This window comes from Engystomops pustulosus, chromosome 6, assembly GCF_040894005.1.
Source record: "Engystomops pustulosus chromosome 6, aEngPut4.maternal, whole genome shotgun sequence".
Classification (NCBI taxonomy): Eukaryota; Metazoa; Chordata; class Amphibia; order Anura; family Leptodactylidae; genus Engystomops; species Engystomops pustulosus.
In genome coordinates, this window is record NC_092416.1 from 144,521,684 (window position 1) to 144,537,804 (window position 16,121).

Consider the following 16,121-nt stretch of genomic DNA (forward strand, 5'->3'; position numbering starts at 1 on the left):
TGGATGTGCAACTCAGGCTGAGCACCAACGCCCTTAGTGTGTGAAGAATGCAGTACCTGACTGCATTCAGAGGGTGCCACCACACGTTCAGTTTTTTAGATGCAATTTTTGGAGCCAACAGCAGGTGTGGATCATAATGGGTGAGACAAATAATAGGAAGGTGCTGCTCCTCCACCAACTTTTACTCCATTCCTGGTTTGGGCTTCAAAAACTTCATCTGAAAAACTGAACTTGTGGACGCACCCAGAGGGGCTCGGGCCGATCGCATATGCGTTTCCCAGGAAACGCACGCGATTGATAACCCGTTCGCATGCGTTTCTCTGGAAACGCATATGCGGATCCCCCGAGCCCCGCACGCTAGCGTCACATTAAAAAACGCGACGCTTGCGGAACGTGTGAACGCGCCCAGAGGGTCATCAGGAGGCAGGTGCTGCTCATCAAAACTAAAGATTAATCGATGATTAGCAAGTGGCACAACCTCCACTTAGGCCGGCAGTACACGTGGCGTTTTGAACCCGTTTTTACGCAGTCCGTTAAAAAACGCATGCATTTTTTAACGGCCCAAAAACCTAACTTAACCTAAGCAGAATTTTATCTGTTTGCATGTTATGTATTTTGACAATACAACATGAGTTATAGCCACTTCGTGTTTTTTTTTTTATAATGTGTGTGTGGGGGAGGGGGTAAGATATTAGGTAATGTACCAGCATAGTTACAGATCCCTGTCCTGTACCTGCCAGGACCTTCTTATATTCATGAATAATTTTCATAAGGTCCTGGCAGGGTGATTAGTTATGGACAGTTATCACGTGACCCTCTATCTGATGCTATTTTATGGACTGCAATGACATCTATTGAGATAAAAGATGTTTCTCAGGGCGCTTTCACTGATGCGTTGCGTTGCTACATCCTTGATCACATGCTGAGGTTACATTACTCTGGAAACCCATATGTGATCGGGCCGATCCCTGCACCCTGTGCGTTATGAACACGACGCTAGCGGAATGTGTGAACACGCTCTGAGGGTGCAGTTTTTCAGATGCAGTTTTTGGAGCCAAAACAGGTGTTGATGATAATGGTTTGAGACAAATAATGTGCTGCTCCTCCTACTTTTACTCCATTCCTGGTTTGGGCATCAAAAACTGCATCTGAAAAACTGAATATGTGGATGCACCCTTAATAGATGTATATTGGCAAATTGCCCAATATCCTGCCCCCCCAACAATTAAAGTGCCACAGTTACAAACACATGGGGTAAAGTGGCCAACCCCTTTAAATGAACACTCTAGTCCAGTGATGGCGAACCTTTTAGAGATCGAGTGCCCAAAATGAGACCCCAAAAAACACTAGTTTTCCCAAAGTGCCAACATGGCAATTTAGGCAGTAACAAACTTAATGTTACCAGAATTTTTCAGCTCAAATCGGACCCTGTACACACCTCCTCACTCTTCGGACAGATACAAGCAGCACAGGATGGGTCACTTTAAAATAGCAGGGCACTACTTGGACTGCCTGAGACTGCAGGGAGATGCAATGTCTGCTAAACTCTGTGCCTGGGAAACAGCCCGTGTGCCCACAGAGAGGCCTCCGAGTGCCATTTCTGGCACCAGTGCCATAGGTTCGCCACCACTGCTCTAGTCAAAGCTAATTCATTGAATAATACATGGTGCAGGGCCTGCAGGGAGGTGCAGGAACCATTTCCTTGCAAGAACCTAAAGTCCTTCTCCTCCCTGCAGGCCCTGCTCAAGGTATAATACAATGAATTATCTGTGACTGGAGTATTCCTTTAAACTTACAAATCTGCATCTAAACAAATCACAAGACTTTTAAAGCAATCTATCTGACAGCTAGGGCCTAGGCAAAACCTGGTCATGTAACAGGACAATCACAATAGAATGGCTGACAAAAAAGAACCTTAGGAAATCTCAAAAATCTAAGGGTGCAAAATGCAATCAAAACGCAAGGTGTAACCGTGCCCTAATTGAGCTGAAATTGTAAAGAAGAGACAAACTCCCTATGGAAAATCTACCATCTTCATACTATAGCTGATACAAATGCTTCTACAAGCTATTGAGGGCGCGTTCACACGTTGCGTTTTGACCTGCGTTTTCATTGCGTTTGAAACGCATATACAACAGCTGAGGAGAGGTGATTTGCCTAATTAGATCACTGTTAACATTTCCGTTTACAAAACGCATTGTAAACGCGATGTTAACGCATGTGTTAACACATGCGTTTTGTTAACGTATGCGCTAACATTGCGTTTACAAACGTAAACGGTAATGTAATTAGGCAAATCACCTCTCAACAGCTGTTGTATATGCGTTTCAAACGCAATGAAAACGCGACCAAAACGCAACGTGTGAACGCGCCCTGACTCAGTCTTTCACTTTTTGGCTTCATTTGTGCTAAATAAATGACACATTGGAATCTGTTGTGCGTTGTTCTTCGTCTGAGAATATTTTAATCTCCTATCACGATGTTTTTATTATGTCTTGATGCATGAAATCATAAAATGCTATATAATTAATATGGCTTTCATCAGGATCTATGATCACCTATCTGGTATCACTTCAGGCCTAGAAGCTGAACATGTCCTGTGCTACTTACCTTTGCTTTGGCTGAATCACTGTTGGTTGAATCTGAAAAGAATAAAATATAGGACTAAGCAGAAAGTAATAATAATGGTCACAAGTAAACTAGACATCACCTCATATACACAGTAGAGCTCCAGATTAGTGCTTTACCACCACCACCCCAGTACATGGATCACCTGGACACATCATACACAGCACAAATGAGCCACCAACACCCCACAGACATGTGGTTAACACACAATACATGATGGACACAACAACAACAGTGCGGCCTTTTACATCCAGTTCCATGACTGTTCTTCCAGTTCTAGACTCCTCAAGGCACGTTCACACAGCAGATCTTCCCATCAGTAAAATCTGCAGCAGATATTCAAGGCTTCCACCTAAAACGCCTGCAGCAGATTAACATAGCAGAGATGGCATGGGATCACAATCCACTGGAAAACTCTGCTGTGTGAACATGCACTTGTCCTTGCCTGTATTCCACGTTGACCACAAGACTAGACGTGGACAGATCCTCTCCATTGACCTGAGGCTCATCCATCACTGGTTGGTAACAGATCCATAGGCAGGGTACATCTCGGTCAGTTTCGGGCGGATATGTTAATAGTTATGGCCAACACCACGACTGGGCGTGAATCGGCATAGAAATAACATACGAATGATAGAAAGCCATCACCAATGATAAGGAAAGCTTTCTTCATCCCTGCACACAACACATAGACTACACACAAGGAAACATTGCAGGCCCCTCCAGCACAGGGAGAGTATACATGTATGATTTGATGGAGAGAAAGCAAAATATAGAAAAGTATGGAAAGAGAAAGGAGATTGAGTTTGGTACATTGGGTAATGCATGTACATGTTAAGGAAGGAGCTTTCAAGCTGCACGTATGGAAATGTGCCTCTTCCGGTGATCTGCAGCCCATATAATGTGCTGACCAGTGGGATCACTGAGAGTCAGACCCCTATGACACCCTATCATAGGAAGAAGCAATCCCTTTACAGTTACATCCGTATTATATGTAGGGTGTGGGTAATGAAGAAACTAGAAATAGAGATTGCTTTTGCAGGAGTATGTAGGCCCCACATACACCACTGAGGATTCTGGGTAAGGAATATGCAAATACATTTTCCAGGGTAGGAAAAGAAACACTATGCTTCCAGTGCTATCTCAAATAAAGCAGCTCCCTGTACATCAATGCTAGACTTTCAGAAAGCCTAGTGAGTGTACATATATATAACTATACACATCACAGTTCCAATGTCAGTGCAGGGCGGAAAACAGCTTTGACTAGGTGAGAGGACATGGACGAAATTTGGAGAAGAAATTAAATTCCTTTTGGAGACTGCCTTTGCAGTGGAGCCATAGAGTTCCTTTTCCCACTCTGGATAACTAATTTACCCAGAATCCTCAGTGTGCATGCCAAGCCTTTAAAAGACATCTACCATCAGGATTATGGATTATAAACCAAGCACACTTACATGCTGGTGTGTGCCCCCTTTGTCAGGATCTGCTCTCCTTTTAGCTTTTTATACCTTTGTCTTTACAAAAAAAAGGCTTAAAAAATATGCAAATGAACCTAAGGGGCTCCCCGCTCCATAGAAGTATATTAAAAATCAAGGGCATAAGAAGTTAAAAGAAGAGAAAATCCTGGTAAAGGGAGTACACACCAGCATGTAAGTGTGCTTGGTTTATAATCCATGATACTGATGGTAGATTTCCTCAAAGGATGCCCTGCTAATAAAATGTCTACCAAAGTTTCTTCCCTGACCCCCTCACCTCCTATTCTCCTATGATGTGCTGATGAACAAAATTCAGAGCCTCAGTGGTTTGAATATTGTCCCACATCTTGTCACTAGGCTTCCTTAAGTCTGGAATTGTTCCATAGTACTGTATTCCTATTTTAGGTAGTACCGGAGGCATCGATTGCCTTTTGCCATCCTGAAAAATGTAGTTGCAACTTTTTTTGTAAGAAATTCCTTGCAGAATTGACATCTATCCATTTAAAGCAAATGACCCTTTCAATTGTAGGAATTTTCTGTCGACACATCTACTTTGACTAAACACTGGAAGGAGTGAGGTTTTATCACAATTTGGAAGAAAAGGCTGGATCACATTTACAGAACAGAAAATAGAAAAACAAAAGGAAAACAGGCAACAAGGAAAGAAAAATGCAGCCTTATAATATAGAAGAGGGATGGAGGTAAGGAGGACAGAGGATGAGGAGAAATGGGGAAAGGTGCCATAAGAAAGGCTTGAGGATATATTGGAGAGGTATTTGTGACACATTGGGGGAGATTTATCAGAACTGTTCTTGTTGCTCATGGGCAACCAGAACAGTTCAGCTCTCAGACACTCCTGATAAATCTCCCCCATAGAGGTTTAAAGGGAACCACAAGCAGTATGTTGTCAAGCAGCTGTACAGTCTCTAGATTATGTTTCTTTCATGTCCCATGATGGTGGCATCATCCAGAAAATCAACTTTGATGTGAGATGTATATTGAATGTATAAAGTCAGGGAGGCGGAGAGTTTTAAACTAAGGTCAAGCTCTCACTGCCACTGAACCCTCCTCCAATTTGAATGACATCATCCCCCAGGCTTCATGTGCTCAATTATGTCCTGGGGCGCAGGACCATCAGTGAAGGGGGTGTTTTAAGGCAGGGAAAGCTTGGCTTCAGTGTTAAACTCTCCGCCTCCTTGACTACATAAAACCATTTTACATCTCACATTAAAGTTGATTTTCTGGATGAAGCCACCACACCAGGCCCTGAAAGAAACATCATCTAAAAGCTGCTCAGCTGCTTGACAACATACTGGTAGGGGTTTATTAGAACAATGTCTGATGACAGGTTCCCTTTAAATGCTGAGGCCAATTGTACCAGAGATACAGGTCAATGAGTTGCTGATTAATAAAAGAGGGGGAATAGGGATCCCCATCTGCTGCATTCGGGTGTTGAGTGGACAGTGAGGTGGCTGTGCTGGTGTATGGAAGTAAGAGAAAGCGGACTTGGCAAAGGTAAGAGAGAGATGCCCAGTGTTCAGCCGCCATACATTTCCTGCTATCTGATCAAGAAGGACGTAGGTCATAATCTCATTTTGGAAGGGGTGAAGAAGATGACAATACCCCTTTTCCAGACAGAAGGTTCTAAAAGGTTTGGTCACTACCTAGTTCTTAAGCTTCCACAGGGAACTGAATAAGTCCCAGGCTTAGAGGAAATCTATCCTCAAAATCATGCATGAATAAATAAATGAAGCTGCAGCACTGAGGGGCTCTGGTAATGCTCCCAGGAGCCCTTCAGGCCCATTAATGTAATTTAAATTTTTTTTTTTAAAAAGGAAGGAGACCATGGACATGAAGTGTAGGATAACCACAGTCATGATGTCTGGATCAATGAGTAGATGTCCCTGGTTTACCATGATGCATTTTGGTGATAGATTTCCTTTAATGATAGATTCCCATTGAAAGAAACAAATCAGGAGGATTTAGTTTCACACAACACCACTAACCTGTCATGCAGTATGGCAACAGGATCTCAAAGATGTCCTTCTATACTCTTGATTATAGCATTACACTGCATACATGAGGGTGAAGAAGGGTCACGAGAGGCTGCCCCCTCCTTGTTGGCTATACAATGACATTACAGGGCCTATTGCACACCATGCAAGCGAAGGGGCTCTTCTCCTGCCCAGTGGCTCCTTAGAGGTCATTTTAAGTTCTCTCTCTGCATGAAGTTGAATCCCTCATGATATAGAAGGACATCATTGTAAGGCTATGTTTTTCTGCCTCCATTGTAAGGTTATGTTGGAGGTATTCCCAATGTATCCTTATAACGGAGGGCTAGGATGTAAAACACTGTATACTCATGCTCACACAGTTGGATACATCATCCTGTTCCTCCCATCCTCCCTTATATGGACAGTAGCATCACTAGGGAACTCCCTGAGCATATGCTAAACGGAGGCCGGGGATGGATGCAATACTTTGCATCCGTCGCCCATAGACTTGAATAGATCTTTCCATCTGCCTGTATTTGTCTATAGATACGCTGAGCATATGGTGGGAGCTATTCTTTAAACATATAAAGAAAACACAATGTGAATGTTGCCTGATCCTGTCACTGTCCTGTGGTGGTTTGTGAGCCTAAATCCTCATGACAGGTTTCTCCTTAAGAAGAGAAGTATGAAGGTGTAGGAAAAAACAGTTCAAGGTGAAACAAGAGTGATGGCTGCAATGGAGGAGATTTTAGTGCATACTAGAAGACACTGAAGATGTGTAGCTTGGAGGAGCCTGCAGACACCTTGCTGGTGCCGCTCTGTCAGTATGTGAGAGCAGCAGTAACACAGGACATTAGCGTGACACAGCGCCACACAGTAACAGCCAGAAGATGTGTTATACCCTGGGCAATGACTGGAGACAAGAGAGATGAACACTTTATCCTTTCCTCCACTGACACTCTGTAGGAAATGGCAAAATGACAGTGGGGGCTCTATTATTATTATTATTTTTTTTTTTTTTTTTACAACTTTAGCTAAATTGTCACTTCACCCCTGTCTTTATCATATCAATGTCATGATACATATGACATAAGAGGCATCTCTCTTGCAACCATCCAAGTGATTAGGAGAGAAAGCGGCAGAAACCAACCATACCGTTCACGGCTGCTGAAGATCCGCTGAGAGAAGAGAGGAAGAGAAGGGACAGATATTGGGAGAAGGAGGAGAGGAAAAAAGGCTGGGAATTATTTCACGTCTCAACATGCCAGGGTGGATCAGGCCTTTGTGATGTGTGATGTGACTAGTAACATAGCCTACAGTCTCCACGGTGTCATGTGTGTCTGCACTTGGAACGCTATCATGAGAAATGCTTTATATATCTACTTACAAAGAGAATATTCTACAACTATAGTGTTTCCTCGCAAGACTATTGTTCTGTTGTGTGATGACTATAGCAATAGTTACCTGAGGTGTCTCCTGGAGCTATTGTCCGTCCAATGTTTGGCAGGAGATGTTCAATATTTGGTACAGACTGTGCATCGCACTCATCCACTGGAGTCTAGAACACAGAATATGGATCGATAAGACTAGACAAAGGGTAGGACACTCAGGGGTATATACATTTGTGTTTGTTAGGTATACTTTTTGTCATTTATCAGCTTATTAAACCCCTAATGGCAAGACAATAAAGAGAATCTGTCATCAAAGCTGCAAACAGTGTTAGGTATGGGTCCTGAAAATCTGTGTAACCATATCTGCGTATGTGTTAGTAGCAGCAGGACTGTGATTTATCTACACTCCAGGGTTGTAGTTGGCTAAGTAGCACTTTGGTGCACTGGTGTTTGAGAGTTCTTCAATGTACAGGCAGTCCCCGGGTTACGTACAAGATAGGTTTGTTCTTAAGTTGAATTTGTATACAAGTCAGAACTGTATAGTTTATAATTGTAGCTGCAGGCAAATTTTCTTTTTGTCCCAGTGACAATTGAATTTTCTAAATTTGTTGCTGTAATGGGAACAAGGATTATCAATTAAACGTCTACAACATTACAGACTCCTTTCAGCTGATCATTGCAGCCTTGGACTAAAATAAAGCATCCAGAGTCTGTAACCATGGGGTCATCTGTAAGTCGAGTGTCCTTAAAGGGAACCCGTCACCACTATTTTCACAAATACAGGTAGTGGCAGGTTCCTATAGAGCTCTAGTAACTATCTGACACCCTGCTTTTAGCTAAAAATTGTTCCCCTCAGATCCCCATAAAATCAGAGTTATAATCTTGCCTGGTATCTATGCAGCTTTGGAGCTAGTCCACGGGGGCGTGGCCTAATGTCATGTGACCAAGGTGACATCATCAAAGGTCCTTGAGCTACTTAATATGAAAACTATACCCCATGTACATATCTGACCACATAAAACCATCACAGCAGCCTCCATGGACTACCACTCCTCTCCATGCAGGCTGCTGTGATTTCATTTGATAAAATATGCTGTGATTTCATAGTGTACAGTTCCTAATGCTACAAAAGCTATAGGACCTGCGATGATGTCACCCTGGTCACATGACATTATAGCAGCATACAGAGATAGGGATGGGGAGGAGCTGCTGGATTCAGCCCGAGGAGGCCACGCCCACCTGGACTACATGTAGCCATGCTTAGTTACCAGATAAAACTATAAAGTTGAATATATGGGAATCTCAGGGGCATAATTTTTAGCTACAAGCAGGGTGTCAAATAGTTATTAGAGCTCTATAGGAACCTGTCACTAGCTGTATTTGTGAAAATAGTGGTGACGGGTTCCCTTTAAGTAGGGGACCACATGTACTGCAGCACTGCCGCCTCCCCCGTAATAATTGCTGCAACAGAATCCTGCTACTAGTCTTGATCAGAACAGAGGGGAGAGGCTGTGCTGTAAAGAGATCTCACACACCAGTGCACCATAAGGCTACAAGTCCAGCTACAATCCTTCAATGCATTTTTCATGCCCTACTTTTACTAAGGGTTCATACATACAGGCATCTGCGCAAAAAATGTGGACTTTTTTGCACGTCCATACATCATCTGTATTCTGTATTTTTGAAATCACAAAGAAAAAATTTAAAGGGTTTCTACGCTACTTCCTGTCCAGCCCAGTTGGTTGTCTAGCAACATTTGAGAAAAATTGGATCGCATATGGATTTTTTACAGATCCATTGACTAAAAATTAGTGCTTGCTGCCATTTTATTTTCACGGTCTGCTCATCCATGAAAAAAAGGACATGTGAACAGACCCATAAATCAGTGGGTCCATATTTCTGTCTGCCCAAAAAAAAATCAGAAAGACATACACATGGGTACTCAAGGGCTGCTACCTAATAATGACTAAAGATTTGAGGAGAACTGATGACAGATTCCCTTAAAGAGGACACTTTATAACATTCTGTGCACATGCGTTGATTTAATGACACCAAAGTTTACTATTTGTTGGGATGCCATATAATTGTGTTAATTCTTTTTTTGTGATATGTGGGACTAATATAGGACTATTAGTAAAATACAAATCATTTTTCTTTTTATATAAAGCTCAAGACCCATTGGGGGTCATTTACTAAGGATCCCCAGAACGCACAAATGGCGAATATTCTGACAATTACCATTTTGCGCCACATTTAAAAGAAGATTGTGGCGCATGCGACACACACATTGGGGGGCTGGCCACCGGACGATCTGATGGATTCGGGATTTAACATTTGAATTTGTGTCGCAAGTCATACACTTACTTACACCGGGAAGAAGATGGTGAACTCCTGCGGACCTGAGCAGGGAAGCGACACATGCAGGATATTGGGCGCACAATCTTAGTGAATCACGCTGGAGTCCATAATCGTCGGACAACGCACAGCGGGGATCACGCAAGGGACAGGTAAGTAAATGTGCCCCAATAAATACATGCTGCCCCTTTACTAGGGCGTATGAAACATGATGGTCTCCCCACTTTGACTGTGATAACATACAACACTTGCTTTTGTGGTCTCAGCCCATTCATGTGTTACATCTATGGCCACATTTTGCTGGGGGTAGTAAGATCTGCTGGCTCCTACGTTAAAGGGGTTGTCTCTAATAAACTCGACTTGTGTTCTCCATTACTCATTAGTATTCAGAGGGCATTTACCTTTTCAGCTTTTTCATGTTCTTCACAAAAGAACCAGTCAGACTGAGAAAGAAAAAAAAACATATTACTACATAGAGAAGACAGAGCAGTTAGTAAATACATAGTCAGATTTTCATATATTGTGTAATAGACAACATGGGGCACATTTAGTAAGGCTTTGCGCCGCTTTGCGTCACACTTTTTTCAGACTGTGCCCTATCTTCAATGGTAAAATGGTTTTCACAGGTATTTAAGTTGCGGGTGCATTGCGATTGTGTAGCATGCAACCCTTTTAGGGGGCAGATGCTGGCTTACATGTGACACATTTTGGGGGGGGGGGGGGGGGGGGTGCCGTCGGACAATCCGACTGAATCGGACTGAGCGCGGGAGAGGGCTCAGCCCGTGAGCCCTCTCCATGTACCCGCCCCCGACGGGCACTGTACTATTACGGCATGCGTCGGAAAGGGGTTAAATCTATCACCAAGTTGAAGGATTGTAAATCAAGCACACTTACATGCAGGTGTCTGCCCCCTCTGGCAGGATCTGCTCTTCTTTTAGCTTCTTATGCCCTGGTTTTACAAAAAAAAGGTTTTTAAATTATGCAAATGAGCCTGAGGGGCAGCGGGCTCCATAGGTGCCGTAGACCTCTAGACTAAATTGCATAATTTTTAAAGCCTTTTTTTTCTTAAAAACAAGGACAAGAAGCTTGAAGAAGAGCAGACCCTGGCAGAGGGGGCAGACACCTGCATGTAAGTGTGCTTGGTTTAGAATCCTTCATCCTGGTGGTAGATTTCCTTTAAATAACCTACACATCTTCAGGAGGTCCTATCTTTGATCCCAGCAGGTTCGGAGATGGCTAAAATAAGGGGAAAGGGAATTGAGCTGTGTTCTGTACTTACATGTTGGATAAGCGTTTCTACGATCTTATAGCGGTCTGGCATGTGTGTCACCATGTCTGTCATGTTGTCTTCAGAGGTGCGAACAAGTGTAGGGCCAAAGACCAGAGCCAGATTTCTGGGCTCCATCTGCAGAACAGAAGAGAGGATTTAAGGTTACATTTAATGGTAATTTTCAATTATCAGATCCGATTTCCTTATCTCCCATAAATTATCATACAGTATTTGGATCTCCAGCCGTGCCTGCATTACAGAGAAGAATCCTTACCTTGTTTTTCTCTGAGTGATCTGCCACGGTCTTCAGATGACGAACCAAGAAGCACAGGGTTTCATAATAGTAAGACGGCAGCTCTTTAATCTAGGGTTAGAAAAATAATATTACTCAATGGAATTGGACAAAGTGAACCCACACTACAGCAATCTGTATTCACATCTAGATGGGGGATTAAGATCACATCTGCATGTGGGACTCCATGAAGAATCAAACTCCATCTAGAAGCATATAAGCCATGAAGAACATACCCTTGAAATAACTCAGACTATTTTGTAGAATTTCTAAGTGAAAGAGAAAAGTGATATTACACTCCGATGAGTCCTGGGACCTGTTTAGTCCAATGGGTCGTCTCCTCAGCTCACGGTGCATCACTTTAGTTTTCTAAGGAATTTAACTTCCTGTGTTGCCCCTGGACAGGGGGAGACCATTCATTGACTGAAGCAGGTCCTGTGACCACCCTGAACTTCCGGTAATCATGGAAAACACCTTTAAAGAGGATTTTGACCACCCTGACTAACAATGCCTGCTGATAAAGGGTTACAAGTCCTCCACATATCACCTAAAATTAGCTGCCAGTGGGGCACTGTACCTTAATTACAGATGTTTTTCTGATATGCAAATTAGCATTTCTGACTAATGTCTGGTGTTTGACTCTCCTCTCTCTCTCAGGCTGCCAGTGAGCCATGCCCCATTATTCTGACTGACAGCTCTGTGTCTCTTCAAATCACTGCTCTGCCTCCTTGTACTTCATACAACTGCCAACATTCAACTACAGACATATAAAGCTCTATGTACAGATGGGAAATATTGTGTCAATTTTTTTACACGGTGCCTTGTGTTACATTCATGACATGTGACTGGTGACATCATTGCAGGTCCTTAGGACTTCTGAGAATAGAAAACTGTACACCATGTATGTGATTACATGAAATCACAGCAGCCTCCATGGAGGATGGAAAGGAAAAGGAGTCCATGGAGGCTGCTGTGACTTAATGTGGTCAGATACATGCATGGAGTACAGTTTGCTATTATTAAGAGGCTAAAAGACCTGTGATGATGTCACTCTGGTCAAATGACATGAACTGTGACCTGTAAGGAGGCATAAGGCATGGGGAGGAGTAGATGGGAGGGGCCGGCTGAGCAGGATACGCCCCCTCTGATGCCAGGTAATATAAGATAAAAGGTGATTTATGTGGATGTAAGGGAAACAATTTTTAGCTAAAAAGACTGATTTATTGGTTAGTTTGGATTTGGCAGCCACTGGAGTGAAATGTGTTTTGTGATTTTCGCTAAGATGGAAAAAGAGCAGCATCGTTTGGTAATTCGCTTTTTGTTTTTGGATGGTTGTGTCAACCGGAACGGCAATTAATATTTTTTTACATGATAACTTGCCGATGAAAAAATTGTCGCCAGATGGGTGCTGCGATTGCTCACGCTGGACAACAAGCGGATGCGGCTGTTAACTTGAAAGCAGTGTTTGGAGCAATTTAAGCGAGATCCGTAGGAGTTTTTGCGTCGAGTTGATGAAACCTGGATTCATCATTACAAACCAGAAACGAAACAACAATCAAAACAATGGATTTCTCCTGGTGAATCTGCTACAAAGAAGGCGAAGACAGTAACATTGACGGGAAAGGTCATGGCGACGATTTTTTGGGATGCGAACGGCGTCATCCTCATGGATTTTTTTAGAAAAAGGAAGAACAATCACTGGACAATACTGCAGTGAGTTATTGGACCGCTTCGACAAAAATATGAAGGAGACACGAAAAGAAAAGAAGGTGCTGTTTCAACATGATAACCCACCAGCACATTCATCCGGAGTTGTCACCGCCAAACTGGCGTATTTAGGAGAGTTCAACAAATCCAATTTTTGGAGGGGTTAAAAAATGGCAGAAACGTTGGGAGAAGTGTATCTGTCTAAAAGGGGACTATGTTGAAAAATTTAAAAAAACTTTCACGGGTACTTATTGAACCACCCTCGTTTATGTGCAAATGTCGTGACAGGTTTCCTTTAAGTGGGAAATAAAGGACAATTTACCAGTTTGCGAAGTTTTTTCATCCTTTCCCTGGAATCCTCTAAGCGGTTTGCTTCAATAAATTCATTGTATTTGTCTGAAAAGAAATGATTGATATTCTATAAGGAGGCATCTACCAGCACTAAACTGCCCTTCATTTTCAGGTTAACGGCTTTCTAGAATTTCATGCATCATACATCCCATATTAGAGGATATAGACTGTCACTGATACCATGTCACCTATACCCATAGTAAGCAGGAGCCATTGTACTCACCGTCAGTGAAGAGAGGTTCAGGCAGCTTTCTAAAGAAGGATTTCAGCAAACTGCTGACCACGTTCAAGTCCTGCCAGCGCTGAAACCACAATATAGTCAGGTCAGGAAGAGGAAAAAAGTGTCATCCAAGTGTGACAACTTTAAATAAAATCCAAAGTTGATAAACAGGATCATCATGCACTCTACACTTGTATTGACGTTGGTGTAACAGAGTAAAAAAAATGTAATTGCTTGATTCTTTGTGAATAATAAAAACATTAAAATGTGACATTTTATATGGCAAAATTTCCATTATAACGGAATAAAGAAAGCTAAGTGTCAGACGTGTCTACCACCATGAATCGGGTTCTCCTTTGGCAGAAAGCCAAGTAATTTTCAACGTTTATTTTCTGCTCAACCGAGCAGAAAACTTTTTTTTTTTTAATAGAAAAACAGGGATGGGTTCTGCTGATTGTAAGTTACAGGAACATGTCATCGGGTTGATAAATTAAAGTTAATCGGATGTTTTGTACAAAGGCTATAGCCAAGCTGATCCCTCCTCAATTCTCTTACCTGGTCCTGTATGTTGGTTTCAATCATCCCCTTGTTCAGCTGTTCTTGCAGACTGCTGACTACAGCGTTATTTCCAGGAACACGGTATATTCCCAAATACTCCAGACCCTTCTGTTCAACCAGCGTACAGCACAACTCAACTATCAGAGGAACCCCCTACAGATTGTAAGAGATGAACATCATGAGAGATCTGTGCCTTAAATAAACTCTTAGCAAGAGGTAGATGAGACCAATGACAGCCGCCCCCCCTCCCCCCCCCACACACATACACACACACATACACACACACATACACACACATACACACACATATTTTATATAGAGCTGTGCCGGTTATTTCTGATCTGCTTAATAACTCCCACCAGGAATACTTATTTTATGACCAAGTCAGATTGGTACAAGGATACAGAGATCTGGCTGTATTTTCATACTCTATGAAATACAATAGAGGATCTGCAGTGCTATAGAGAATACTATGAAGGAAATTTTAAAGGAACTAAGAAAAGCACAAAAAAAACACAGAACATACTCACCTTGTTCTCTGCTGCTGGCTGGCAGTCCTCCAGTCTCACTCCAAAAGCCCTAGGTGGACACTTTTTGTTCTTCTTCATGAGGTTGATTCCCCAAGGAACTTTAGAAGAAGGCCCTTCCTCTGCTAAAAAACAAAAAAGTTCCAAATAAATGACTGAAAACTCTTTATTTTAAAGAGAATGTATTTTTTACTTATTGCAACTAGTGAAACATATCTTTTATATCTTTTTTATTTCTGTTTTTATTATTCTGCTAGAACTATAACCCCCTTTCCAATCCTTCCAAAAGTTTTGTGGGATATCAGCGAGTAAGTCATCATCTATTTCAGGGATCAGCAAATGGCACAACACCATTACTGGTAGTGAATTAAGAGGTGGCCTTAGCATGAATGAGATGGGAATAAATTCGGGCCTTGTGAACGAAAGATTCCTATAAAAAGGTATGAGGATAGGCACGGATGTGGGTCTGGATATTACAAAGACAAGGCATGTCTCAGCTGGAGAGAATTATAAAAACACTGCTATATTATCGGTAACTAAAGGATAGATAGCGACATGTAAACATTTCCCCTAAAATAATATTTTACATATAAACGTGGTATGAACCATTAGGTCATTTTCCCTTTAAAAGAGAAGGGATATTCACAATATAGTATGTGTGGAATTCATATGGATCAGCATGCAAAACCTGATGGTGATGAAAACTATTTATTAGTCCTTTACATTGACTAGTGAAGAACATGACACATGAAATGGGTTAATGCAAAATGTACCAGAGGTAAAAGTGTTCAGTAAAACACATGTACATCACACACTGCTACACAATAGCTCTATCTCATGGGGTTGCCTTTAATGCTTCTGATTACACTTACCTTTTACAGCACTGTCTGGTTTGGGTGAGCGAGGAGCTGCCAGGCCCGTTGCCCATAAAAGTTCTGATCGAATGCCTAAACTTCTTGTCCCCTTAGGGGACGTGTCAGGTTTGGCCCCAGAAATACTAGAACAAAGATAAGAGATTTAAAAGTGGAACCTTACAGTGAATTTACACCAATTTTATTTTTAACAGAACACCATTTCCTTTTTTAAAGTGCATTGAAGACCTAACTGCAAAAAACTATTTTAAATAAAATGTATACAGTTAGCTCCCTCTAGGGGCGCGGGGGATCAACATTTTATGTTTTAAATCTACGTCTATAAGATGGGGATTTTCTCAGATCGCCATAAAAGATACTTTAGGAATATTTCTGCCATCTTGAATGTGGACGATCACTTAAAAGGAAATCTAACATAAAAATCATCCATGATAAACCAGGGACACAAACATCTTATATTTGTTATACATGGCCTCCTTGC

At 42.1% G+C, this 16,121-nt stretch overlaps 1 protein-coding gene across 4 annotated transcripts in view; it reads right to left on the minus strand.

The window, feature by feature from the left end:
- The window catches only part of ARHGAP23 (Rho GTPase activating protein 23), a 70,856-nt gene that overhangs the window by 8,019 nt on the left and 46,716 nt on the right, over nucleotides 1-16,121 (minus strand). For 3 of the 4 annotated variants that reach the window (XM_072111584.1, XM_072111583.1, XM_072111582.1), the window contains exons 14-23: nucleotides 15,641-15,765; nucleotides 14,772-14,893; nucleotides 14,239-14,394; nucleotides 13,687-13,765; nucleotides 13,435-13,508; nucleotides 11,388-11,477; nucleotides 11,123-11,248; nucleotides 10,245-10,286; nucleotides 7,562-7,655; nucleotides 2,611-2,642 (exon numbers count right to left, since the gene is read on the minus strand). In XM_072111584.1, the coding sequence (XP_071967685.1) occupies nucleotides 2,611-2,642; nucleotides 7,562-7,655; nucleotides 10,245-10,286; nucleotides 11,123-11,248; nucleotides 11,388-11,477; nucleotides 13,435-13,508; nucleotides 13,687-13,765; nucleotides 14,239-14,394; nucleotides 14,772-14,893; nucleotides 15,641-15,765 (940 nt within the window). Of the gene's footprint in view, nucleotides 1-2,610; nucleotides 2,643-7,252; nucleotides 7,276-7,561; nucleotides 7,656-10,244; nucleotides 10,287-11,122; nucleotides 11,249-11,387; nucleotides 11,478-13,434; nucleotides 13,509-13,686; nucleotides 13,766-14,238; nucleotides 14,395-14,771; nucleotides 14,894-15,640; nucleotides 15,766-16,121 lie in introns of all 4 variants that reach the window. The other variant, XM_072111585.1, reaches the window with a different exon arrangement.